We start from the raw sequence: 27,171 nt of genomic DNA, 5'->3' as shown, positions 1-27,171 counted from the left end.
AGTCTCTGACTTTTCCTCTAGTAACTTCTTATATCAAACAGTACTAGGCTGCTGCTAGACTCATCATTCTGAAGTACAGGTCTGTCATACCTTCTTTTTGCTCATAATCTTCTAACATTAAGTCTAAAGCTCCTTGTAATTAGACACCAAATTCTCAGCTTAAATACAGTGTATCTCAGTCTTTTGGTAAGATTATTGCGATAAGACCATAGTACTTTATAGCACTTGTCATAATTATAGGTAAATGCTTAACTTCATGAAGATGGGGTCCATGTCTGTGTTGTTGCCATGACCCCAGTGCTTAACACAGTACCTGGCTTTTATTTATTCACCAAATATTTATTAAAAACTTACATCAGTCAGGACAGTTGAGACAATAGAAACCACACTAGATTTTTCAACAGAGATAACTTAAGAAATCAGACAGGTTGAAGAATTTAAAAAAGCAAAAGTGGAACACAGATGTAATTGCAGAAAGTAGCTGCTTCTCCTAGGCCTGGGGCTACACAGGGTGGAGGTTGGACTTATCAGAGCTGACGAGCATGGTGGAAGGACCTCGGAGTGGGGGACCCTGGCTGTGGGTACTGGTGCCTCTGAGGGGTTGTACCAGGGAGGCTGGTCCTGGGAGTGTCAGTAAAATCTGGAGAATGGAATCAACTGCTGTCAGCAGCGTTAAGGGCGGCTAGACCCAGGCAGTGCTGCCAGGAGCAGGGGCAGGCAGGAGGGACGAGACACTTGCCCTCTTGCACGTGTGCTGGGTGCTAACCAGAAACCCCTGACGGAGGAGTATCATTTGCACGGTCAGGCCCCAGCCTCACCAGCTAGGGTGGGTGTGGAGCTGACAGTAGCTTATACCTGGTGCTGCCCGCTCCTCTGACCATTCAGTATATCCACACACTTCCTTATAGTTTCCCCTTAAAAGATGCAGTTCTTCCTAAGATTGAGCTTCAGCAAATATTTTCTATTAAGGGAACCATGGTAAGTGTTTTAGGCTTTGCTAGCCACATATGTCAGTACAGACAGAGAACTCGAAGGCCTTCAGGCAGAAGTGAACTTGGCAGACCTGAGAGACGAGGCCTAGGTGATGGGCAGACAAGGCAGAACATGGTAGCAGATGGCATTGGAGGGGTAGTCAGGGCCAGGTGGTCTGCAGCCTCGTAGACCATGGTAAGGGATTGTGGGAGTGACATAATCTGATTTATTTAAAAAAGGTTTCTGTGCTTGCTGTGTGGCAAATGAATAGAGGGCAAGATGGAAGCAGGGAGACTATCTGGAAGGTTATTGTAGCTGCCCTTGGCAGGAGGGGGCAGAGGTCACGTGGTGTTGATCATGCGGTCTTAGTAAGAACACTAAGCAAGTGCTTAACAAAACTTGCTGGAAAGAATGAAGATTTCTTTTCCAAAAGTAAAGCTGCTCCTTTTTTTGTCCTATATTTCAGATAAACTAAATAATTCATTTGCTGAAGTTTTTCTTTTTCTATCCTGTTACCTAATTTTCCTGTGCTCTTATAGCTGTAATCATTGACTTTTTGTAATTCTTCAAAAGTTATGTTTTCTGGTATTGTGTTCTAATTTGTAGTACAGCTCTGTGTGTGTGTTACTCCGATAGACCATCAACTTTAGAATATGGTATCATAATTATCATGAATTCTGAACGAAAGAATTTGCAGTCTGTGGTATGTGTGTAACTGAGGTTCCTCTTTCCCTGTCGTTGCTGCTCTGAGCATCAGTTATTAGGTAGATCAGAGCTTTTTATGACAGATTCCAATTAAGAAGCCTTGGGAATAAATAAGCTCTTCCCTCACTGTCTCTGGTAGAGGAAAGGGTCCACTTAAAACAATAAACCGATTTTGGTCAAGAAAACTTGAAAAAAATGAGGAACTTGAAACAATGGTACCTGACAGAGTCCCTAGTATAGCTATTCTAGGGCAGTTTGGTGTGTCTGTACAGTTGGTTAATCCATAGATGTTTATCACTGGGGACGAGAAATACCATTTGACTGTCTTGTGTGTGTCAGCACTCGTATAACATGCACTTTTAATCCTCCCAGTGGAGCTGTGAGGTAAGAAGTTCTCCCCTTTTAATAGAAACTCTGAAAGCATAAGTAGATTGTTGAAGATCAGGCCATATAAAAGAACCCTCTGGAAAATGCTGAGTGAATTTCAAAAGTATGATATGGCCTTTATAACGTTCAAGGATAATATATTTGAGTTGAAGACAAGCCAAAAAGTACACATGAAATAAACGCCAGTGAATGCATGAGGCAGCAGACAGAGTCTCTTGGAGACATATATGTGGGAATAAATTACCTGAAGAATTAGTTTAAAAAAAAAAAGTCATTTTTGCAAAAAATCAAATTTTATCTGAAGGAAATAATTTTCAGATTATATTTTGGGAAACCACAACTGAATATATTCAAGTAAATTATCATTTTAGATTTTTTCAGGGAGAATGTTTCTAAATATTGACAGGTTGTGTATGTTTCTGCCAGCAGTTGGTAGCAAGAGCTTCCAGTATGAACTATATGGTGGCTCCTGTAACTGGTAATGATACTGGAATCCGCAGAGCAGAAATTAAGCAAGGGATTCGGGAAGTCATTCTGTGTAAGGATCAAGATGGAAAAATTGGGCTCAGGCTTAAATCCATAGATAATGTAAGTATTTTTTACTATTTATTTGAATTTGTCTAAATAGCTATTAAGTGATCAACGTTAGAATAATTTAAAATGTAGATGCTTTAATTAATTTTAATGGTGCTCTGTGATCGAGAATATTTTAAATCTGACTTTGCACTTGGAGATGCCGCCCTGCTCTGAAGAGGCAGAGTTGGGACTTCCAGCCATTACCTTGAATGAAATTTTTTTTTCTTTTGAGTCCTTTTCTTAGAATAAAGTTTACTAGTCTGCATGTAAACATAACATAGTTTATACAAGTAGAATTCTGGCATTGAAATAGGGCAACACATGTGGAAGTTAAGGGAAGACTGACCAGTGAGAATCAGTGGTCTTATGATGTGTGTTTTTAAACTAAATGAAGATCATATAACTTGTTGTAATGTGGTTTTACAGGTTTGTTATTTCCATCCTTCAGTTTGGGTTTAATGAGGCATTTTCTAGGCAACAGTGACTTTCAAAAGTACTTTAGAGCTACTTTTGCCTCTCACCTTACCAGATTAAAGAAATTAAACCCGGTTACTCTGAGGAAGCATTTAGGAATGTTGAGGATGTGTGCTGAGTCTTTACGCCGATTTGTGGGTTTATGCATTATTTATTGGATTCCTTTTCAGTCTTCGGTCGTTAGCTCAGTGTGACCATCTTTGCACATAGAAAAGGATGGTGTGGCCCATGGCGGAAGGTGGCTGAGGGCAGTGTGTCTGTCTTTGCACACTCGTGGCTTGTGCAAGACACATGAGCGTGCTGCTCTGGGAAGCTCGGGCTTCTCTGCTCTCCCTTCCTGTGCGGTGAATCGAGTACAGTGCTGGCCCTTCCTCTGTCCTAAGGAGGAGCCCACACTCGTCACAGCCCGGCCCCCACAGCACTTACCCTTGCAGTGGGCTTGTCCACTTGGCTGAAGCTCGCTGGTCCAGCCACTTTGCTGGGTGCCGCCTAGTTTTCAGGCACTGCCCTAAAGTCTAAGACATGCGACATCATGTCTGACCCAGCTTAAGATGGGAGAAAGGATCTAGCCTTATAAATGCTTTCGTATTGATATTTTACCATGCTTCCTTTTCCTTTATGCTTACTTATTTATATTGTGCTCAACATCTGAGATTGAGAGTTTACATAAGTAAAAATATCCCTGTGGGTTTAGTTCTCAGTTAATTGTACTTGAGTTTTCTGTATTTACTTCATAGTAGATTCTTTTAAGAACTGGAATGGTATTGAATGTGCCCACCTTTTTAGGCTGTTAAATCTAATCGTAGTGATTATGCATAATTTAGCAAGTGGGTAAAGGAGTTCTTCAGCTCAAAAGGTAGAGTTCTGACCTTAGACTATCATTTTTTAAACTGTAAGAGAAATCACACAACTTCTAACACTTTACTCCCTTTCCCCCTAAATAATGATCAGGTGCTAATACCTGTTTGGTATTCTATCAAACTCATAGATGCTTACATTTATTATAGTAATCTGACTTTCTTTTCCTTAGTCTTTTTATTCCAAGATGGAGGGGGGGTGATGGAGGTTGGTCGGGGGTCATTATTTGAGGTAGAAATTACCACTGAGATCTCACTTTCTTACCTATTTCTTAGGGTACTGCCGTGATAAAATTTTCGATTTCTCTCTTGGGGATGATGACACATTCTCATGTAACTTTTGGTTTTTTTTAATAGGGTAGACTCCTAACCAGTTGGTTCCCAATTTTCCAGCATTTTTGAACATGTGACGGTGGTGAATGACGGTGATTTTCTTGTTCTCTAGGGTGTATTTGTTCAGCTGGTCCAGGCAAATTCTCCATCCTCGTTGGTCGGCCTGCGATTCGGGGACCAGGTGCTCCAGATCAACGGGGAGAACTGTGCCGGCTGGAGCTCCGACCGAGCACATAAGGTGCTCAAACAGGCTTTTGGAGAGAAGATTACTATGACCATTCGTGACAGGTGAGCTGACCAAACAGTTCACGGGGAAACTCAAGACGAGTTTTCCCTTTTCTTGGGCTTCTAAGATTCTGTGAATGTAATATTTTGTTGCAGAAAATGATCAAGTGTTACTGATTAGCCTTATACTCTTGCAGTTGTGCGGTGCAGATTTTTCTTACATTGTTTGACTTTGTAAAAATGGCATTCTGGTTTAGCATACACCTTATTTCAGAGCTTATAGAAGTTGGTCCTCTAAGAAGTTACTTTCCTTTCTTAATCTGTTTCTCTGGAAAATAGAGAAGAAGGCTGGAAAGGTAACTGAGCAGCAGGCGTCTCAGCCTTGCTTTCTGGTCTCCTGCTCAGGGTCGACGTGTGGCGCGGGCCCTGCAGCGCTCCGCGGGGCCTGCGGCTTCAGAAAACCCAGCCTGGCCTTCTGGGTGGGTGAGGCCCTAGTTGTCAGGTGGGAGGATGGAACGCTCTCTTTAGCTTGTTTATTGATAATGGAAACATTCAGCACATGTACTGCAGGCCTCCTTCCCGGCCACATGGGTGTTGAGGGCAGACCTGTATCCCATTGTTAGCTTTGGGGTTTTTATTCGTCTTAGTTAAACTTGTTTTATCTACCTGTGTGTTTCCATTTCTCACACATGGTAGGTGTTGAGTAAACGTGTTGTAGACGAATGCCACTTTTGTTTTATATCTAAAGAAATTTTCAAAAAGTAACTTGGACTAACACGAAGACATGACTGTTGTGAAGTTTATAACATGCAGTTCGTATTTTGTCATGAAACCTGTGCAGTCACGTGGCAGCAGAGTCGCAGAGTGGGCAGGTGCAGCTGGCGGGTGGTGCATGCAAGCCGACGGCCGCCTTTCTGAAGCTCCTTTTCTTCTAAGGGGCTGGGGAGCTTCCGTCTCACTGCTTCTGTGGTTCTTCTAAAACAGCAAAAATATCTTCTATAAAGTTTTCAAAATCAAGATGTGAGAAATATTTTGAAGGTTCTAAATAAAATAAGTATTTCCTAAGAAAAATTAAGCTCCAGGAAATACTAAGAAGTTAAAAAAGATAAAAATTCATTTTTAAGACTGATTTTTGTTCAAACCTATCTTCATGTTAAATTACAGTGAGGACTGTAATTTCAAGGAAAGAGCATATTGATAAACTGCATGAAGCGTTAAGTCTTTGATGCTTATAAGAAGGAAAATGGTAAGTTAGGCAAACCATGATGGAGAGAATTTCTTAAAAAGTCATCTTTTGCACTAAGATGTACAAAATCCGTGCCATACATACTAAGTAGCTCTTATCGGAAACAGTGAGTTTATTGTAACAAAGTATCCAGTATGTCAGAATGGAAATCCATGAAAATGCTTACTTTGGAATTAAAATTTTAATTGAAGCCATTATGTTTACAGGCCCTTTGAACGGACAATTACCATGCATAAGGACAGTACTGGACATGTTGGCTTTGTCTTTAAAAATGGGAAAATCACATCCATAGTGAAAGACAGTTCTGCAGCTAGAAACGGTCTTCTCACGGAACACAGCATCTGTGAGGTCAACGGACAGAATGTCATTGGACTGAAGGTCAGGAGCAGAACTTCGGACTCACTCTGCTGCAGTTTTATTTTAGCAAACAGCATCTTTTTCATTTGTCTATTTCACTGGTGCTGTTATTGACCAAAATGTAGAAATTCAGTGGGGTCCTGGGCTCTGGCTGTGCTCTGTGCTGGCCGTGCTCTCAGGCTGGGGCTCCCACCTGGAATTGTGGCTTCTGTAGTGGGGAGGCTAGGCTAGATCTCTGAAGTCCCTCGACTAGAACTGTGGAGACCTGAGCATTGAAGATTTTGAGGACACTCTGGATGAATGATTGCTTTTTTCAATCCAGGAGTTGTAGGAAATGAGTGATAGCTTATGTTCAGATTAGTACTTCATTCTTATGGTTTATTCCCTCCACATATTCCTAAATAGAACTATTTTGAGGTCTAAAGGTTTTCATTAAGACCTGCTCGTTTCATTAACCTGGGTTAAGAATACACAGTTAGCCGAGGGGCTGTGGTAATATTATATATGGGGACAATGATTTAATCGTAAGTAATGAAAAGAATGATTTGTTGGCTAATATTTTCAACTCAGTTTACTTAACAGTTTTGTTACCGCTGATGAAATTGTGATTCTGTTGAATTAAAACTTGTCAAAGAAACTAGAAAAACTATAAATACCAAGGGTCAGGATTTTAGAGACATTAATTGGCAAAACCTGAAAGGACATATATATATATATATATATTTTTTTTTTTTACCAAGAATAACTTAGTTTTGTATGTATTTAATAAAGCCTCAGTAGAATTAATTTTCATTGTGTGTTTTCAACAGGACTCTCAAATCGCAGACATACTGTCAACAGCTGGGAATGTAGTTACTATTACAATCATGCCTGCTTTTATATTTGAACATATTATTAAACGGTAAGTAGACAAATTCTTCAACCTGATGCTACGTTCATGTGACTTCATAGAAGCACTATGCTTCTTGTAATTCTCAAACCTTTGGGTTTTTTTTACCTAACAGATGACATTGGCATTATCTAGAAATTTGAAGTAAATTATTTAAATCAGAGGAGTTGGTTGGTAAGGATGACCCCTCACAAATTCCCAAGTATGAAATAAAATCCACTTCCTAAATTTTGATGTTTCCTAGTAGAAAAAGGTACACAGCAGAGGTGGGCAGGCTCTCATCTCAGTTTTCAGTGAAATCGTAGTTGTGGTCTGCCTGCAGCTCCTCCGCTCAGTAGACACCTACTTGCGGTTCACGAAGAATTCTTGCATGTGGGGTGTTGGAGGAACAGTTTTTTTTTTTTTTGGCTGCGTTGGGTCTTTGTTGCTACACGCAGGCTTTCTCTAGTTGCAGCGAGCGGGGGCTATGCTTCATTGCAGTGCGTGGGCTTACTGCAGTGGCTTCTCTTGTCGTGGAGCACGGGCTCTAGGCACGGGCTTCAGTAGTTGTGGCTCGTGGGCTCAGTAGTTGTGGCGCACGGCCTTAGTTGCTCGGCAGCATGTAGGATCTTCCCGGACCAGGGCTCAAACCCATGTCCCTGCACTGGCAGGCGGATTCTTAACCACTGCACCACCAGGGCAGCCCTGGGGGAACAGTCTTGATTCCCGGGAGCATCTCAGGAGGCGGCAGAGCGTGTGGGGTGTGCTGTCCGTCCTCAGGAACGGAGACTGGACAGCTGAGGAGGGAGAACAGAAAGGGGGCGGCCAGGGCTGTCTGCCCAGCAGCTTTTACACGCTGGCTTGGCTAAGCCAGCGTAGAATTCTTCTTTCAGAATCTACCTTGCATGTGGAAATAGAATTTAAAATACTAAAAACATACCACCTGTAATGAAGTTGGTTTCAGCTTCTGGGTAGAATGCAGCTAGCCGCTCTTGGGGTCTCGGCGGGGAGAGTTGTCAGGACTGACCCTGCAAGAGCTCACTTTTCTTAAATCAGTAATAGCTCCCGCCCACTTCCCGCCAACAATAGTGGCATTGTCGTTTTCTGTCTTTCTTTTTAACCATCCAGCTTTAATATACAAAGATACAAGGACTTTTCTGTATCTTATCTAACTTTACTAGCCAGGATGCAGATAGCTTTTCACACTGGGTATTTTGCCAACAAACAACTAGATTACCTGAGACCCTTAGATCTGAACTCATTAAAAAAAAAAACAAAAACCTTCCCCCGCATTCCCACTTGATGCTAACGGTGCCGAGTTTGGACTGGAGTTTTCTGGGAACCCAAACCTCAGTATTTAATAAAAGTGACTCTCTTGTAGGATGGCACCAAGCATTATGAAAAGCTTGATGGATCACACCATTCCTGAGGTTTAGAAGTCACGGCACAGTGGAAACTTGACTGAAGTTCTCCCGTTTACGTCTCCGGCAACTTACCTTTATATCATGCACATGAAGCTTCCTAGGAGCCAGCAAGCGTGTGCTGCATGAGGACCTTCCTGTCTTCCAGCAGGGCTGGGAATCTTACTGTTTGATCTGATATCTTGTTCAGACTGCAAGATAGTTGTAGCCTTATCCCGATTTTACAGTTGAAAGACTTACTTTCATAGACTGGTGTCTTTACTGGAAACCAGATGCTTTTACACCCGTGTCATTAGGATGACTGATAGAGGCTCCGCTTTGTTGGAGCCAGTCACCTTCAGTCCTGGGTATCAGGTAGTGCTGTTCATATCACTTTAGTTCTATGGTATATGTGCCTTTTTACTGTTACCATAGTACATTTAGAATGATTACTTTTTTCTTTCTTTCTGTTTGTATAAAACACCGATTCAGTAACACTGGTTTCATTCCATGTAAGCATTATTATACAGTGTATGTAGGCTGCAAGGGACTGTATTGACTATCATTACATTTTAACTACCTTTACTTCATATGCTTGGACTGTCGCCGTAACAAACAATGTTAAGCATCTAGAATAAAAGCCAAACTATTGCTGCCTTTCTGAAACCCCAAATGCAGTTCTCTGTTAAATTGAAACGGACGCTGGCCAGAGCAGTGTAACAGTACATACAGCTGCTTAGTTGCATTTGAGATTTTCTAGTCCTCGTGTAATGGAAACTTTTCCTCTAAAAGTTACTGGTATCACTTTCTGAGAAATGAATCATTATATATTTAATGTAAAAATTCTTGTACTAAATAGGATAAACTTTGACTTCTTTTTCATGTGTAGATTAAGTGGGATAATACCTGGTTTTGGCACTTACATGTAACCTAGCTGCTTTGGGACGTCTTAGAATGCTATCCTGTTAATTTGTTCCATTTCCTGACCCCTCCCTGCGAACAGAATGACAGTGACACATCATCCTGATTTGTTTTTCCTTCTCTTTGGTTTATGCCTATTCTATTTTAATTAAAAATGTATAAATAAAGTTAGATTTTAGTCTGTCTGTTATTGCATCATTGGAAACATGAGGCCTGTGGGAGAGAGTCATCTCCCAGAGCAGCCGACACCCGGGGGCCTGAGTGTCGGGAGAAGCGCTTCCAGCCGGGAAGCCCAGACACTAAGGCTGAGCCGCAAGACCTCACCAAGCCTATTGATTCCCCGGAGGCACCCAGGCCGAGTCACATTAACATTCACGATACACCAGGGTTTTTCAACAGTGTAGAAGATCTTACATCGCATCCTTTCTGTGGTTCAGAGGTCGTCAGTGCTGCTGCTTCACAGCTTACTTACCTCCTGTGAAATTCAGAAAAGCCACGCAAGGCACGTTTCTCAGTTTGACTCTCCCTCGTTCTCTGGACTTCTGAAGACTTCGGTCTGAAGACAGTTCCAGAAGCACAGGATGATGGTCACGATGCTCGGTATGGTTTTCTAGAAGGATCAGTACTCGAAGGACCCAGTACTTTGTTAATAAATCATTTAAATGAGAAAATGGAAACTGCTTTCATTACAGAAAAATATTTTTAATGTCTTAGAAAAGATGAGCATTTAATAGCTATAACAAAATGAACCGTTCCCATACACAGTAAACTGTTACAAGAACTGCTAATCCTTGCCCAGGTTCTTAGAATCTGGGGCCAGTCGGTTATAGAAAGCAACCACTCCATGGAGACACACATCCCAAAACCCAGTGGGCAGCAGTTGTGTCGATGAGGAAGACATAATAGAGTGACTCGGCAGCAGAGAATACTCACATTTTCTTGGAAAGTCCTTAAATTGTTCGGTGCTTTTGGGAAGCTTCCCCAGCTGGTTTAGTATCTCTTAGCTGCGCTCTTTGCCACCCAAACTTGTCTTCTGACCATCGTCATCCTGGGATGACCACCTGCCTTACAAATGTTAACGTTCTTCTCCCCAAGTACTGCCACATCTTCATCTGCCTTAGAGGATGACAACTAATGGCTTTCAGTGAAGTCACCATGATTTAGAAAGTTTAAAACCACAAATTTCTCATGTGGTAAGACTTCTAATTACTATAATTGCACATTCACCAGTTCATTTAAAAGTTTGGTTTAAAAATGCATTACACAGAGTTCAATAATATTTGAGGGAAAGGCACTTAACACTGCAATTTCCAGAACATAATCTGTCTGTCTTCCCCTCCTGTGATGACACGGCTGCACTGTTCGTTCATCCACATACACGTCACAGCACCTGCGGGAAGAGATGTGTGCTTAGGGGGTGAGCGGACCAGGAGGTACCACGTGGTCTCGTCCTGTAACACAATCTTTGCAGGAACTCAGAATAACTACTCAGTACAGGGAACTAGGGAGGAATAAGAAACTATTTGAAGGTAAAGCTAAAGCAACTGGAAATTGCAGAACAGAATACAAATATTATATACACCTGTGACAAAAGTCAGGCAGCAGATGAGGAAGCAGGGAATTGGTGTGAGTTTGCCAGTTTACTTCCATTTCTATCAGGAGTCAAAGTGTTATTTAAAGCTCGTGAGCTGGGGAAGAAAGGCACAGACAAGTCACTTTAATGTATAATGTTACGAAGAAATAACCACACACAACAGTGACAGAGGGAAGAGAGTGAAGGTGGGCAGTCAGTAGATACTTAGAACCATAGCCATTACAAGAATTAACCATAATCCTCCAAGTGCTCGAGAGGAGAGGAAGACGTGCAAATGTGAGCAGATTGAGAAACCAACGGGCACGAGGACGCATGCAGCAGCGCACCCTTCAGTGACATGAGACACCTCCAGAAACCCAGCTGCAGAGCCCTCCCAGGAGGAGGCCAGGAGGGGGGTCTGGGGGAGGAAGGCTTCGTGTCCACTGTAATTCATTACTTTTGTACTGTTTCCATTACTTTTGTATTGTTTCTTTCTACCGTGTGCATGTATTAAAAGCACATACAGCTTTTACTTGGCTTTTAATTCTCCATGTGGAAGTTAAAAACTTCCATTCTGGAGTCGAATGTCTCTCAACCCAAGAGATGCAGATGGCCTGGCCAGCCAGGATCTGGAGGGGAACGTCCCCGGCACAGAGCACACACGGGGAGTTTTCTGCTTGAGAAGGGCACGTCCGCTGGTGGGAAAAGCAGGTTTGGTGGAGGCAGGTCAGCGGCAGACAGCTTACCTGTGTGGCCCTGGATTCTCTCCCTGATCTTCCCCCCGAGGAGGTCCCAGACAAGCAGCTCACCGGACTGACTCCCGGATAAAACAGAATTTCCATCCCAGAGAAAGCACCTGCAAGAAGGATTCAGAAATCATCCTTTCATCGTTGGTCATGAAGGAAGGGCCAACGCAGGCCCTGCGCCGTGATCGTGAGCCTGTCCATAAATGACTTCACCACGAGTAACTCGAGAAAGTGCACCTCTGGGGCTCGTCCGAAGTCAGAGAAGAGATGAGCATTCCCGTCTGCACATCGACGACATTCAAACAGCCGTCTTCTCCTGCGCTGAGGACGTGGCGACTGTCTGTAACACAATACAGAACGTGGATACGGGTTACAGCTGCAGAAGTGTGGTTTAGATTAATCTGAGATTTAACTTCTGAATCCAGGGGCCAGATGTTCGCTTGAGCTACAGCTACTTGTTGTATTGAACCAATGATGACTAGCCTCTCCCTGAGATGCTTCTGTTTTTAAGACACTGGGCTGATGACCCTTTGGTGTGAATTCATTTACACCTTATACATTAATTTCTCCAGTGAGGTGAGGAATTAAGAACAGTACCTGATACTGCTTTTCTAATAGATACAAATACCACATATACCGTATTTTACCACGAAGCAGCCTTACCACCCATAGGCAAAACCTCTTTTATCAGCAAACAGTGGTTTTCTTTTTATATGCTTACTATATATTTCAAAATAATAATTCCGGTTCCCCTGGTGTTATCCGTATTGAAAAGGCTAATAGTACCTGGGCTGAAAGCAGTGTCACATACAGTCCCTGAGTGACATGGAATCTGGTGCAATATGGTAGCTGCAGTGAGGTCCCAGATAGTCACTGTGCCTTCTTTGGTGCCTGAAACCAGCAGTGTGCTTGCAGCGCTTAAACTGATTGTATCGACCTAGAGAAGAAAACAGACGGTGCTCCATGTAGAGTCATGGTCGTTCAGCTGTGTTTCCCCAGCCCATTCTTTCGACACCACCTACTGAGTGATACTTCATTTAAAAGTGAAATTCTTCATATGCCAGCGAATACAATGAAGTATTGCTGGGGTAAATGTAACACTGTTTTAAAAAGAGCCTAAAATGGACAGTCTCAGAATGATAACTCCGTGAGTAATAAGCGGTAGCAGGGTGCCAGACTGCCCGAAGCACAGCAGCTCCATGACCATCTGGGGGAGGTGGGGATCTCTCAGGGTCGTGCTCGCGTGCCCTTCTTGAACTACATAGTAGATAACAGGTCTCAACCCCAGTCAGTCTGCTGACCATGCGGATTAGGCACCAGTTCACACCCTCAGAGGAAAGGCAGTACCGCAGGCCAGGGCAGGAGATGCAGCTGTGACCTCGTGGAGACGGAGCGAGGGAAGAGGACGCGGTGCCAGCCTTGTCCTGCGCCCGCTGCACACACCATGCAGACAGGTCGGTGTCCTCACCCTAGACAGAGGCCCCCTTTCCACCCTTGGTGTCAGAAAACATCGCTAGTTGCCCAGATAGTGTGAGGATGCCCAGGTGTTCAACGTCGTGCTCAGACACTGGTCTTTTGGAAGTCTAGCTGGACGGTAGCTAATTCTCAAAGAAACAGCAAACTGGAGGAAAAAAGAAGACTGGGAAGCCCAAAGAGTCAGCTCCAAGAAAAGAGCTGAGAGTTTGCCTGTGCTCTCCTCCGATGAGCAAAATAAGCAAAGCAAAAGATCATGAACACACAGGTGAAGCCAAGAACCTCCACCACCCCGGACGGTTCAGCTGGGCTCCCGTGCAGCTCTGTTGCCGGTACTCACGCTGACGTCGTGCTCCAGCTCGGCCAGCAGGTCAAACTGGTGTCTCCTGGAGCCTGGCATCTCTGCAGGAACCCCAGACCACACCTAGGACGGGACACATTGCAGAAGGTAGTTGCAAACACTTACTATAAAAGCATTTCTAACACGTGCAGGAAAAACTCTCCTGACTGACCAACTCCCCAGCTGCCAACAAAATGAAGTGTCGTGAGGCCCGGTCCCTCTGCCACACGCCTGAGCTTTTATTCCCGCCACCACGTGCTTCCCGAGAGTCCGCTGTACCCGTGTCTGCTTCCATCTCTTGGCACTTGCTGCTGTGACTCAAGTATTGTGTGAACTAAAGAAATCAGAGTGCGGAAGTGTTGTGTCTATTAAGGTTTTGAGAAAACTCAAAAAGGCAAGGCACCAAAAAAATTTACTGAAATCACGCGTAGGCAAGAAAACTTAACCTACAAGAATGCCCCCCCTCAGGGGCGGGGGCACAGAAATGATGAAAACCTCTTGAAGGAATTCTAATGGTTTTAGGTTCTTGCTTTCTGTTTATATAAATGCAAATTGGAAACCAGAGATGATGAATAACTGCTGTGGTTTATGCAATAAAGTTGCGCAGCATTCTGAAGAAAAGGCCAAGTATGGTCCTACGTCAATAACGGTGAAGGAATGTGTGTTTCTGTGTCTGACTTTAAATACAGTGTCTTGCCTTTCAGTGATTCTCCACTTTAACTTGATATTTACTGATCAACTGCTAGTTCCGCAGCTGCGTGAGGTGAGGGGCTGCTGTGCGTTTCCCTCCAAGTCCGCTGTCTAATGCACCACCCAACCCCCAGTGGGACACACAGGACAAACTCAGGAAGACGTCCTCTTATATTAAGACGTGTACCCACTAAACAAACAGAGGCAATAACCTTCCACATCCTTTTATGTCACTCACACTTTGTGAAAAAGTGACCGAACACACCAACAGCAGGGAGCTGAATGGCTTATAATATTTGTATTATCCAAACATTTTAATTTAGAAATTGTATATAAACCTTTACAGTAGAGTCCCACGACGCAGAATACAGCCTGTTGTCATGCCAACAGATCTTACTAACGGCATCATCGTGTCCCATTAATGTGTCCTGGCGTCTTCCAAATGCAATGGAATAAAAATAGCTAACATAAAAGATAATGAGAACTATTAAGACAGCATTCCAGCTTAATGTTAAGACTCTGAAATACATTTTCAAGAAACTTTAGATCATTTAATTCTATACTTATTAAGGCCCACTGGAATTACAAATTACTTGTTACCAAATACTCAAAATGTGAATTTAAAACTAGAAATTTCCAGGTCTGGCTCATCTGTGTTTTCACCTCAATTTAAAAACTTAGAGAAAAATAGAGTCCGAGTGGAGAAATTAGTAGATTCAGGTGATCACATCCAAATCCAGCTGTCCTCATCTGTCCCTTTTGAAAACAACGGGAGATCCGCCCTCTCCTGCTTCACGTGCACACAGGGAGCTGCACTGCGTGTGGAACCGCGAAGGGGCCCGCACAGATACATACACGTTGTTATCCCACGAAGAGCTTACGACGGTGGCATCTCCTGGTAAAAGTAAACACGATGATAAAGCCTGAAATACAAATGATCCGACGTTAATAATTTACAAAAATTAGTGAATCCTTAATGGGGTAAAACTGTCTTACAAGTTCCCCCCAAAATTAATGCTCAAATTCCATTTATGTTGGCCTTCCTCATATTCATGAAGTTTCTTTTCATCTGGCTAATTCCAGATGCCTAGTTTCTTCCCAAATGTAGGAAAGTCAAAAGGTGTCGAGTGCATGAGGACCTAGCCTGATGGTCCTCACTGCCCTGGGCTGAGGGACCCCTACTTACATCAGAATGAGTCGTGAGGGGTGCAGGTGGGGACTGTCCTCAAGAATCGAAACACTGGCTCTGGGTTACAGACTCAGGTGGGGAAGGAAAGCTTCCAAAAGTCTTTAGGGAATTCCAAAATCTTTCAGATGCTTTACATTAACAACAAAATGTATTTTTTCAGAAGAACTGATTTTCTAGTATTAGGTATCCTATCAACTCAGAAATGCATTAAGTTATGTAAGCAGCACATACACATTTAGTCTGACAGTTCCAAAAAAGGCAAGATTTACTAAGGAGAATTCTACTTTTTCGGTTACAAATAAAACCACAATAACGTGAGAAAGAGGCAACCTGAAAAAATTTCTAATTTAATTTAGAAGGAATCTATCTAAGGCATTCTGAACAGAAATAAACCGGATTGTTTGGGAAGAAACAAACTGTCATATATGCGTGTATATAAAACAAACTGCTACATGAAATGCCACCATAACACTGATGTAAAATTAAAATGAACTCACCATATTTGAAAATGATATACTTCTTTGTAGCATCTTGGATTCTTTGGAAAACATTTTCAAGGTGGAATCTAATTTAATAATGACAAAGCAAACATATAAGAAGGATTTCCTGACCCTTACAGATGACCAGCACACGCAGAGGTAACAGGCGAGGTGACCGAGGGCCATGTCCCCAACGAGGACGCTACGGTCTGTGGAATTCTATGATCTGCGGCTCCACAACAAGGAGGTCAACTTAGAGCCATGGCTGAAGGCAGAATTAAGCCTAATTACTGACACAAACTAAAGAGGAAGAAAAGAGCAATTTTAATATTAAAGAAAAAAAGATTTGGGCAATGTAAGTTTTTCTTTTTCACATAGCCCAATTATGGTGTGATATCCTTGTGATGCATGACCATTTACGGAAGAGAAGCATTAACTTTCTAAATAATAATAAACTAGGGATTACAATGTCCAAGCTCTTAATTTCCTTGCCTAACAGAAGCTTTTAGAAGTGCATCAAGGTAAACCTCTTAAACGACAAGACTGCAAATTACAGTGTGCTCCAAACAGCCCATATTTGCATTATGTAACATTACATTTCCTAATTTGAAAACATACAGCATGATAAATAAAAGGTCAGATGAGCTTTAAATAATGTCTTCTGTATAGTAAAATCTAATATTTCCACCTAATTTTTGCCAACACCAACACGCAGACGTGCACTGGGGCGTCCTACAGAAAACGGTCAGCCAGCCTGGTGTGTAAAGCTGCTTTTCTCAAAATCAGAGGTTCCCTCTCGTACTAGAGGTAATCACGTCAGAGGCTGCTGAGAGCTGGTCCCCCAGGTGACGGGGTCACCCGTGGGGTCGCCCATAAGCCTGGACACACACTGCACCTCTGAGAAAGAACTGTACTATGGGGTGATCAGCAGGGTGTACGTAAGTCAGTGATGCAGGTGTAGATAAAAATGCATATAGATCAGTAACATGAGTTACTAACAGTGAAGAAAGAAACAGAAAAAAAACCCAAAAGCTTTTGACTGAAAAGAACCCCCCCATGCCCCCTTATCTGGCAAGTTCACAAAGAAGTGCTACGCTTAATAAGCCTCAGAGGGTTAAAGCCCTGATGCTCGTAAAACTCACGGTTTACAAGGTCAGACCAGTACAGGGAACTGAGGGATTTAACAAACCGTGACAGACAAATCCAGCCAAGAATGCCGGCTTTGCTAAAAGGTCAGGGTCTCGTCTCGGGCGGTAACGCTGGCGGGAACCCTGGCAAAGCGCGACCGCTCCCTCACGTCACAGCATCATCGTCTTGGGGACCCTGGAGTGGCCCCGTGTGTACGCTGCACGCGAACCTACTTTGGTCCGCAGTGGGATCATTTTCTGTGCTTTGTGGAAAACTCTTGTTTTACGAAATCTGAGATCATATTTGAAAGAGAAAGGAAGGACGCTGTGGATGTGAAGCCACGATCCCAGAATCTGAGAGCAGTAACGCTGATTTACCCGGAGCTGTGTAGCTGGACAGCACCTTTCCTTAACTTAATGGGTGAAAGAGAATTTCCTACGATGACGACCAAAGCGCCAGTAGCCAGCCGCTCACAGCCAGGTACGAACTCTGTCCAAAGCAGGTGTCGTAAAGCCCAAGCAGGGCAGCTAAGCTACTCACTTCTCATCTCCGCTGCCCCCAGCGCGCCTGTCAGCACGCTTCAAACAGGACGGGGACGAGATAACAATGACTTACGGTGTAGACGGCCAGGAAAGGCAGCGCCGTGGCTGCCAGCAGAGGCTTGACGCTTAGCCCTTCTGTAGGATCAAAGCAGTGAAGTTCCAGCGTGTCATCAAGCTATAGTTACAAGTCCTATCAACCCGCCACTGCAGGGCTTCTGCGTGATTTTGATAACGTATAAAACGTATAAGACATTAACAATGTGTGAATTAGATTTCGAGCTAAATCCTCCAGTCAACACCCAGAAGCACACACCGAGTGACGAACGTGAAAAGCTGACAGCACGTGTGCCCTGTGCCGGCGACGCCCCGTGGGTGGCTCGGCCCTCGGGGCGGGAAAGGTCCCAGCACACGCTCTTGCCGCCCCAAATTCTGGGAAACCTTATCAGCAACAGAGAGGCATTTTTCATTATTGTTTTTGGCGAATCACAGTGGAATGTTACGCAATACACCACGAACTAACTGCTCAAAATTTATTTCACGTGGAGGCGGCACATGAAGGTACAGTCCTGCACCGAGTCAGGAAACTTGGACATTTATGATTCCAGGTAACCCCCCTTTCAGGTAGGAAAACCTACCTTGTGAGGTTGTGAAGACAGACGACCCACTGCGAGAGACTGCTATTCCAGTGACTGCCCTGTTGGAAAACAAGGTTCCATAAATTACCACGTGCTAGGACACCGGTCTCCTTCAAGGCCTTGATTTAATTTGATTCAGCCCAAGTTTCTGCCATCGTTTTCGTCACAGCTCGTTCTGCTGGACCTGTCCCACCTTCCACCAGGCGTTAGCAAGTCATGGCTCGGCAACTCCTAATTCTGTCCTGGCAACACCTGCGGCCAGAAAACACCCCGACCCTTAGCTCCCGGGCCGCCCTGCGCGAAGGCCGCCCCACGTCTGCCCCCTGGATAACCAGTAACGCTAGGTGACCGTCCCCCAAACCACTGACGCCCCCGAGCAGTCACTGCACTCGCTTCATGACTTAGCATCTGGCCAATGACGATGTCACCGTCTGGTCCTGAGACAGGCTGAGACCGGGGACCCTTTGCCACAGTGCCTGCACCTGGACAAACGTCTCCTCCAGCAACAGATACAGAGAAACCGTGAAACTATAAGGGACTGAAAATAACTGCATGCATGTGCAGCTGGGGCAAATTATGGGCAGCAAGATACAAAAAGACCAAAACACCCAACTGCCACTTCTGAAGAGCACTGCCCGTGCCCCCTGCACTCAGCACCACCCAAGGGGTGGGCACGCCACCTAAGCCCCACCTCCGGCCGACCCCTGGACACACCCCACCCTCACCCCAAAGAGGGACCCAGCTCGCCACTGCCTCGTGGGCCCAGCAAGGGAACCTGCTGTTTGTTCTCACTCCCCTCCCCGCCGCGGCAGCAGGAGCCCCAGTAAAGCCTTGCCTGAATCTCCTGTCTGGCCTCTTATCAATTTCTAATGATTAAGGAGGCCAAGGACCCTGATTGGTATCAGTCCCGGCATGTCCTCTTAAAGGTTCACTCATGTCTTCACTGCCTCGGGTGACAAGGCCCCTTTCTACGTGCCGTTTAGAGAAGGTGACAAAGCAAAGCTGTTGTTGTAACGAATAAGGTGGGACTGTGGGTTGCTTTGCAGGAGGCTGTGCTCTGATTTGGAGCCATCGACCGGAAGGGGACCGGCCCGTTCCGTTCCACCCATGGTCAAGTGTACGTAATATCAAACGTCAGACAGGACGTCGGTGGCCCTGCAGCAGAACAGTGGGCCTCGTCCCTGGCCCTGAGTTTTCTTTTCTGGAACAGGATGGGTCAGCAAGGTCAGTGCTTCCCCAGCCTTCCCACCAAAGTCCATCACCGTCCCTGCAGACAGGGGACCAGGGACACTCATGACCCCCCTAGGGCCAACAGCAAGCCTGATTTTGGGGAAGAAAAGGTTTGTTAGTTTGTTTTTTTCATAGATCTTTATTAGAGTATAATTGCTTCACAATACTGTGTTAGTTTCTGTTGCACAACAAAGCGAATCGGCCATATGCATACATATATCCCCATATCCCCTCCCTCTTACGTCTCCCTCCCACCCTCCCTATCCCACCCCTCTAGGTGGTCACAAAGCACCGAGCTGATCTCCCTGTGCTATGCGGCTGCTTCCCACCAGCCAACTATTTTACATTCTGTAGTGTATATACATAGATGCTACTCTCACTTCACCCCAGCTTCGCCCTCCCACCCCCATGTCCTCAAGTCCATTCTCTACGTCTGTGTCTTTATTCCTGCCCTGCAACTAGGTTCATCAGAACCTTTTTTTTAGATTCCATATATATGTGTTAGCATACAGTATTTGTTTTTCTCTTTCTGACTGACTTCACTCTGTATGACAGAGTCTAGGTCCATCCACCTCACTACAAATAACTCAATTTCATTTCTTTTTATGGCTGAGTAATATTCCATTGTATGTATGTGCCACATCTTCTTTATCCATTCATCTGTCGATGGACACTTAGGTTGCTTCCACGTCCCGGCTATTGTAAACAGTGCTGCAATGAACTTTGCAATGTTCTCTCTGTGTGTGTATACACACACATTTGTTACCATGTTTTAAAAAAGATACATTTTCCCTGACAATATCAGTAAATGCAACACGTGGGTAAGACATATCCTGTTCCTCCCGAACGTTCCCACCATCAAGGACTGGAGGGGCCGTGTACGTCTCTGAGAGGCACACAGCTGCCTGCTGTCTGCAGACCCCATCCTGTGCTCTAGAGTGACCGACAGCAGAAATGGCACACATCCATTTTGTGCCAAGCTTTCCCGTGCCACACTGACCCCTGGTGGCTGATCACTACTATGGACGGTTTAGGGGGATAAAAACCAATCAAGACCCCCAGGCCAAGACCCTGGCATGTGCGCAGCCGCGGCCGAGACGCTCTTACTCTTTGTGGATTTTGTGCTGCTCGTGGAGCTGCAGTCGCGTGATGTTACTCCAGGCCAGCGTTCTGCTTTCTTCCGTCAGGTCTTCAAAAGACTCTTCACCTGGAGAGACTACGTTAAATTGCGGCTCAGTCAGTCAGCTAAATTTCTAACCAGTGTCGGAGACGACAAGCGTCAGAGGCACAAGATTTTCTATTAAAATCAAATAACCAAGAAAGCAAAACGCCCACTGAAACAGAACTGCTTTGAAAGGTACTTGTTAGATAGCTCCATGTTAGTCAAGGGGAAGAATGAGGTGCACAATCGAAATAAAATAACAATCATTTGGAGAAAGATTAAAAAGTATCTTTGAATACTGCAGGTCTTTGTATACTTTTATCAACGTTTGCAGAGTTTTCACTCCGCCCCTAAATTGGGAACTTCAGGAAATATGACACTGAGTAACCATTTCCTTGTCAGCAATCTTTGTAAAAACCTGACAGCTCCCTAAGAACACTGCCGTTTGCTTCTGGTTTCCAGACAAAGAAAGAAGAGATGAAACCAGTTACTATCGCGCTCCTGGACAGGACTAGCTAAGCAGTCCCTTCACTTCTGTTTTAAGAAAGGCTGGAACAATTTCCCTTTTAAGATAATCCTCGTGGATGGGCCTGGTGACTAAGCAGAGCACGGGTTTAAGGGCATCACGAGATAATCTGCAGTCTTCATGACTTAACCTGCGGGGCTTTATCTCCAGAGAAGCGCCGCCGCCAGCCCTGGGCCGCCTGACTGTGAGGAGCCCCGCTGTGTGGCCCGAGAAGCCTGGACGCTCCTGGGACAGAGCGCAGGACGGGAGAACATGAGAAACCAAGCGACTCTGCTCCCGAGGTTCCGTACTGTGTCAGACTCCTGGGAGCCTGGGGGTCTGAGGCTGTCTTATGTGAAGTGTAAAACGTGGGCAACTGGATGAAGGGAGCATCTTCTCCTCCCTTTCCAAATACCAGACGTGAGAACAGAGTCAAGTTCATTTTAGCACCTGGCATAGACACTCTGTAAATGTCTGTCAAATGACTGAATAAGAAAACAGAATCAAATGAAGAAAACAGACCACCCCGAATTCAAGATGTGTGTGTCAGGGTGGAAGAGGAGAGTCAGGACGCTGGAAGTCATTCCTGGGAAAGAGCAGGAACGAGCAGGGCTACGGCAGTCACGGCCAGGGCGGATCAACAAGAACACAAGAATGGCTAAGAACCAAACACCAGCTGGGCAAACCTCAGAAAAGAAAGAACATAACAACAACAATGAAAAATACTGCCAAGTCTCATTAAATTACCAGAAAGTAAAAGTGATTTGATTTCCTTTAAGGTCAAAAGTTAAACAAAACAACAAACAAAAAAACAGAAAAGGCTTGCTTGTTTGCAGGAGAAATGCAGTGAGACAGTAAAACAGATCCTCTCTAAGCTGCCCAGGGTTCATGATTGGTCTTCTCTCCAGAATCCTCAGAAATGTCTTAATCAGAAAAGAGAAACAGAAGGTGCTCACACGGTTTATTCTCTTTTCAAAATTTACCTGGAGAATCTGCCGTGGAAGCATTATAACTGGAGGGCTGGAACAAGCGTTTAAACTTTGGGGTGATCCTTCGAGGATGCGGCGTCACAAAGAGCTGCTTTGGCGTCTGCCCGAACTCCAGGATCTGAGTGAGCATGGCTACCTTCTCGTCAGGATCCTCAGTGCTTGAGGACAGAATACAAACCATGTGGTGACCTCCAGGCGCAAGCTCCTTGATCTGTAGCACTTGAAATTTGTGCATTCAACAGGAGAGAGATTTACCCTCAAACAGCAACAGACACTACGGCTGGGACTGTCTAGACCGTAACACACATCTTTTATTTCTGAGGCTCAGTAATTTACATAGTGGTGAAAGCAAGCTGTAATTCACTGTAACATTTCCATACCTTAATATCATCAAATAACTGCACTAATCATTTAGACAAAGAGGTCATTTGTACTCAAGTAGAAACTCCTTACTGACATATAAATACCTGTTCAAGTCGACGCCTCCTTCGTAGGTCAGGGGATGAAACACTGAAAAAAAGAAATGTAAAACACTATTGAAAGATGTACTGTTTTGTTATAATATACACTCTGTTTATTTAAAAAACTCAACAACTTTAAACGTTTATTCAAAGAAACTGATTTTCACTTTGCGAAACAGTCTAATAGTATCCAGCTTGGGTCAACATCAAGCTGAACTATCATCTGTTCTGAGCAGCGATGTGACCGGCGGTGAGACGGTCTGCCACCTCAGTACCTCCCGGTCAGCGTGCCTCTGCCCGGGGAGCACAGAGCACCCTGTGCGGCGTGTGAGCGCTCAGGCCCACACCCATCCCCGTCGCCAGCGCCGACAAGCCCGGCGGAGGAAGAACGGGCCCCGGAGAGGAGAGGGCTACCGCGGGCTTCTCTCCGCTCCGTCACAAAGACACTCTGGGGCCTTCGTGGGAACCAAGGCCACTGTTCCATCCTACTCCGACTGAGCTTTAGTAAAAGTGATGGAATGGGATGGAGAGTACAAGCTAAAATTAGAAGGCTCTAGCAAAAGACCTCTTGGGACCACGGCGAAGCGGGTATTTTTAGACAAAAGCACTTTCTCCCCCACCTTTTATTCAGTATCTAATCTGGGGTCGCTGAGCCAGGAGGCACTGTCTGCTGAGACAAGATGCTTCTGCTAAGGAAATAAGCTGCTCTGAGCTCAGTTTGGGGGTTGCTTTTGTTTCCATCAAACGCTAAATGGAGTTTCAGTGACTGTTACACACCATTGTGGGCTCCAACAGCATCCCTCCCCTTCTGCTTGTAGCCAAACACGAGATCGATCCACTCGTGAAGGTGCTCTGACACGTAATCGCTTTCCAGGGCGTCTCTGCTCTTCTGGAGAAAGTCCTCGGGACCTAGCAGGTTAGACTCGATCAAAACACCCCAAGTCGCCACTTTACTTTCTCTCATTCCTTTCATCTATCCATATGCAGACAGAGCTTCTGGGACAGGCAAGAGGGACATATTTCTTAATGAGTCTCCCCCCAATCATATAAGATATAAATTTTGGGGGTGGGCGGAGAGGCGAAAACCATTTTTACGACACTTAGCTCTCTCGAATGCATAATAATGGTTTTACATCATAGACTCATAGAATACTTACAATTTGGAATAAGACTTTACCATCTCATTTAGATAGAGGATTATACTGTTATTTTGAAAAATCTAAGCAACTAAATAATAATACTGCAATTGCACGACTAAGTAGAGAATTTCTATAATTCAGTACTTCCAAGGTGGTACTCACTCCGTGCCCAAGGGGGGAGTTCTACGTCATCAACCATTTGCCCTCCTTGTCTCTTTCCCAAATCCAGCTTCAGACTATTGACTAAAAAGCTGACATCATCACCATAGAATTCCGGAATCAGCTGAAAGTTTCAGGGGAAGAAAAAAAAAAAAGAACAGTAACAAACATTTTTTAAAGCAGTTACAAACCACAAGCCCAGTGAATCATCGGCTTGGTAACTGCTTACCTCTTTAAAATCAGTTGCACCATCCAAACAGTTTTTCCACGTTTCTGCAATACTAAATACGAAAAAAAAAATTCAACTGATTTTAAATCTAGGGTATGGAAACAGCAACAGCAGCACTTTCTAGGCTCCTGGGTGCTATTCTACACTTTACCTAAATTACATCATCTCTCTCATTGATTCATAATCCCCAATATTCACATGAGCTACCCCACCAGAGAACCTCATGTGAATACTGTGGATTCACAGAAGAGAAAACTCTGGGCCCACATAGGGAGTGAGCAAGGAGTCGGGATATGGACCCGGGGGGATGGCCCCAAGTCCAGGCCGGGGACCTCCCCCATACATGGCCTCATCGAAGGGCCACTCGGGGCAGGTGCTTAAACATGAAAAATCAGCAGTTATTTTAAGGGCTCATTTCAAAAAGGGATTATAAACACACATGTGCAGAGCTTAGAAAAAGATTGGAAGGACACAGACCAAAAGATGAACAATGAGTGTTATCTCAGTGTGGTCAGGTGCCACATGAAATTTATTTTCTTCTTCATATTCTGATTTTTTGGGGTAAGAAAAGATTACTTTTATAATAAAAAAAAATATTTAAACACTCACAGGGATTGTATTCAATTCATAGCAAGATTATTTAGAATAATGAAATGTTGGAAACAGCCTAGGTGTCCAACCATAGAGAAATAGTTAAAATAGTTAAAATAAATTATGGCATATGTTAGGATGTGATACATTAATTAAAAAAAAAAATCACCGTTTTGAAGAACATCCAATAATATGGGGAAAACTTCAAGATCTAACAAAAGGCTATAAAATACAAAAGGGAGGACAAAAAAACTGTATTTAAAATATGTTCTCCATCACTGATCATTAGAGAAATGCAAATCAAAACTACAATGAGGGGCTTCCCTGGTGGCGCAGTGGTTGAGAATCTGCCTGCCAATGCAGGGGACACGGGTTCGAGCCCTGGTCTGGGAAGATCCCACATGCCGCGGAGCAACTGGGCCCGTGAGCCACAATTACTGAGCCTGCGCGTCTGCAGCCTGTGCTCCACAACAAGAGAGGCCGCGATAGTGAGAGGCCTGCGCACCGCGATGAAGAGTAGCCCCCGCTTGCCACAACTGGAGAAAGCCCTCGCACAGAAACGAAGACCCAACACAGCTATAAATTTAAAAAATAAATAAATAAATAAATTACTTTAAAAAAAAAAAAAAAAAAAAAAAAACTACAATGAGGTATCACCTCACACCAGTCAGAATGGCCATCATCAAAATATCTATAAACAATAAATGCTGGAGAGGGTGTGGAGAAAAGGGAACCCTCTTGCACTGTTGGTGGGAATGTAAATTGATACAGCCACTATAGATAACAGTGTGGAGGTTCCTTAAAAAACTAAAAATAGAACTACCATACGACCCAGCAATCCCACTACTGGGCATATACCCTGAGAAAACCATAATTCAAAAAGAGTCATGTACCACAATGCTCACTGCAGCTCTATTTACAATAGCTAGGACATGGAAGCAACCTAAGTGTCCATCGACAGATGAATAAAGAAGATGTGGCACATATGTACAATGGAATATTACTCAGCCATAAAAAGAAATGAAATTGAGTTATTTGTAGTGAGGTAGATGGACCTAGAGTCTGTCATACAGAGTGAAGTCAGTCAGAAAGAGAAAAACAAATACCGAATGCTAACACATATATATGGAATCTAAAAAAAAAAAAATCGTTCTGAAGAACCTAGGGGCAGGACAGGAATAAAGACGCAGACGTAGAGAATGGACTTGAGGACATGGGCAGGGGGAAGGGTGAGCTGGGACGAAGTGAGAGAGCGGCATGTATATATATACACTACCAAATGTAAAATAGATAGCTAGTGGGAAGCAGCCGCATAGCACAGGGAGATCAGCTCGGTGCTTTGTGACCACCTAGAGGGGTGGGATAGGGAGGGTGGGAGGGAGACGCAAGAGGGAGGAGATATGGGGATATATGTATATGTATAGCTGATTCACTGTTATACAGCAGCAACTAACACACCATTGTAAAGCAATTATACTCCAATAAAGATGTTAAAAATATATATATAATAAACAATTGAACAAATATCAAAAAGAAAAAAAAAGATGTTAAAAAATAAAATATGTTCTCACATTTACACACACACAACGACTACACAAAGCCTGAGAGGAATAGATACAACAATTACTGTAGTGTTTTTTTTCATTTCCTTCCATTTTTGTTTATATCTGGTTTTTTTAAATAAATGCATTGTACATGCATAATGAGAAAGTTTAAAAAGTGGTAAGTGAGGCATTTATGCCAAACCTGTTGAACATTCTGTCTGCATTGTCGAACCTTCCGTTCTGCAGACACAGCATATACTCTGGTGCTAGAGGGGAAAAAAATCAGAGTTAAGCAAGATCACAGAACCACTGAAGAGTCCACGTGAAGTAACCTTTCCCTGGGAGTGACGGTGAGGAGTCTTACCAATCCTGACCAGATAAAACAGCACGTAGCCCGGGGAGGAGTAGTGGCTGCCGTACATGAACTTGGGCTCCGGCATCTCCTGGTAGCGTGTCTACAACACAGGGAGAAAAAGTCCTGCTGAGTGCTGGCTGTGAAGACAATAACCGACTCCAGTAGTAAAAGCCTAAGTAAATCATGGCCTGGACACATTCTAGCCCCTAATTTCTCTCCTAAAGAGGAAAAGGAGAAGATAAAAAAGAGGGGGGAAAAATCTGAGTAAACACAGCATTCTTGCGACAAGTATCTTGGTTTTCTTGGCCTCATGGTAACAAAGTCTGTCGGGGCAGGACTGAAAAGAAGAAATTTTATGCATCTCTTGTGCAGTTCACCAGAGAGCACCTTCGTGAAAATAAATGGGTCAACCTGTGATCGGCTCAGCTTCCTACCTCCTGAAGTGTAAGCAAAAATGCAGATGGTGAGCAGCTAAATTCACAGGGGAGGAAGGCAGCAGGCAGAGGGAGAGAGAATACGCTCAGAAACTTTGGTCTCTCCGGGTGTACTTCCCCTAAGTCTTGAAGAAACGAGCTCCAGGTACTATAAAAACACAGGGGAAGGGGGTTCAATCCCTGGTCAGGGAACTAAGATCCCACGTGCTGTGCGGTGTGGCCACAAAGTAAATAAATAAATTTTTAAAAACCAACAA

At 44.1% G+C, this 27,171-nt stretch overlaps 2 protein-coding genes across 5 annotated transcripts in view; one reads left to right on the top strand and one right to left on the bottom strand.

Annotated features, from left to right (window-relative positions):
- The window catches only part of LOC118883670 (syndecan binding protein), a 31,842-nt gene extending 22,354 nt beyond the window's left edge, over positions 1-9,488 (top strand). The window contains exons 5-9 of one of the 2 annotated variants that reach the window (XM_036830728.1): positions 2,494-2,652; positions 4,417-4,592; positions 5,982-6,153; positions 6,942-7,033; positions 8,382-9,488. In XM_036830728.1, the coding sequence (XP_036686623.1) occupies positions 2,494-2,652; positions 4,417-4,592; positions 5,982-6,153; positions 6,942-7,033; positions 8,382-8,436 (654 nt within the window). In that variant the 3' untranslated portion in view covers positions 8,437-9,488. Of the gene's footprint in view, positions 1-2,490; positions 2,653-4,416; positions 4,593-5,981; positions 6,154-6,941; positions 7,034-8,381 lie in introns of both variants that reach the window. The other variant, XM_036830727.1, reaches the window with a different exon arrangement.
- Positions 8,805-27,171, bottom strand: part of NSMAF (neutral sphingomyelinase activation associated factor) — a 63,448-nt gene continuing 45,081 nt past the window's right edge. Inside the window, exons 16-32 of one of the 3 annotated variants that reach the window (XM_036830725.1) lie at positions 26,490-26,580; positions 26,328-26,391; positions 23,991-24,042; positions 23,765-23,885; positions 23,241-23,372; positions 22,470-22,512; positions 21,997-22,160; positions 20,454-20,553; positions 18,117-18,175; positions 15,830-15,897; positions 14,999-15,066; positions 14,482-14,605; positions 13,454-13,537; positions 12,427-12,577; positions 11,878-11,980; positions 11,641-11,750; positions 8,805-10,711 (exon numbers count right to left, since the gene is read on the bottom strand). In XM_036830725.1, coding sequence (XP_036686620.1) covers positions 10,617-10,711; positions 11,641-11,750; positions 11,878-11,980; positions 12,427-12,577; positions 13,454-13,537; positions 14,482-14,605; positions 14,999-15,066; positions 15,830-15,897; positions 18,117-18,175; positions 20,454-20,553; positions 21,997-22,160; positions 22,470-22,512; positions 23,241-23,372; positions 23,765-23,885; positions 23,991-24,042; positions 26,328-26,391; positions 26,490-26,580 — 1,629 coding nt within the window. In that variant the 3' untranslated portion in view covers positions 8,805-10,616. Of the gene's footprint in view, positions 10,712-11,640; positions 11,751-11,877; positions 11,981-12,426; positions 12,578-13,453; positions 13,538-14,481; positions 14,606-14,998; positions 15,067-15,829; positions 15,898-18,116; positions 18,176-20,453; positions 20,563-21,996; positions 22,161-22,469; positions 22,513-23,240; positions 23,373-23,764; positions 23,886-23,990; positions 24,043-26,327; positions 26,392-26,489; positions 26,581-27,171 lie in introns of all 3 variants that reach the window. The other 2 variants (XM_036830724.1, XM_036830726.1) reach the window with 2 other exon arrangements.

The sequence above is a fragment of the Balaenoptera musculus genome, chromosome 17, assembly GCF_009873245.2.
Source record: "Balaenoptera musculus isolate JJ_BM4_2016_0621 chromosome 17, mBalMus1.pri.v3, whole genome shotgun sequence".
Classification (NCBI taxonomy): domain Eukaryota; kingdom Metazoa; phylum Chordata; class Mammalia; order Artiodactyla; family Balaenopteridae; genus Balaenoptera; species Balaenoptera musculus.
Note: the sequence above shows the minus strand (reverse complement) of the source record. Positions and strands in the feature narration are given on the sequence as shown.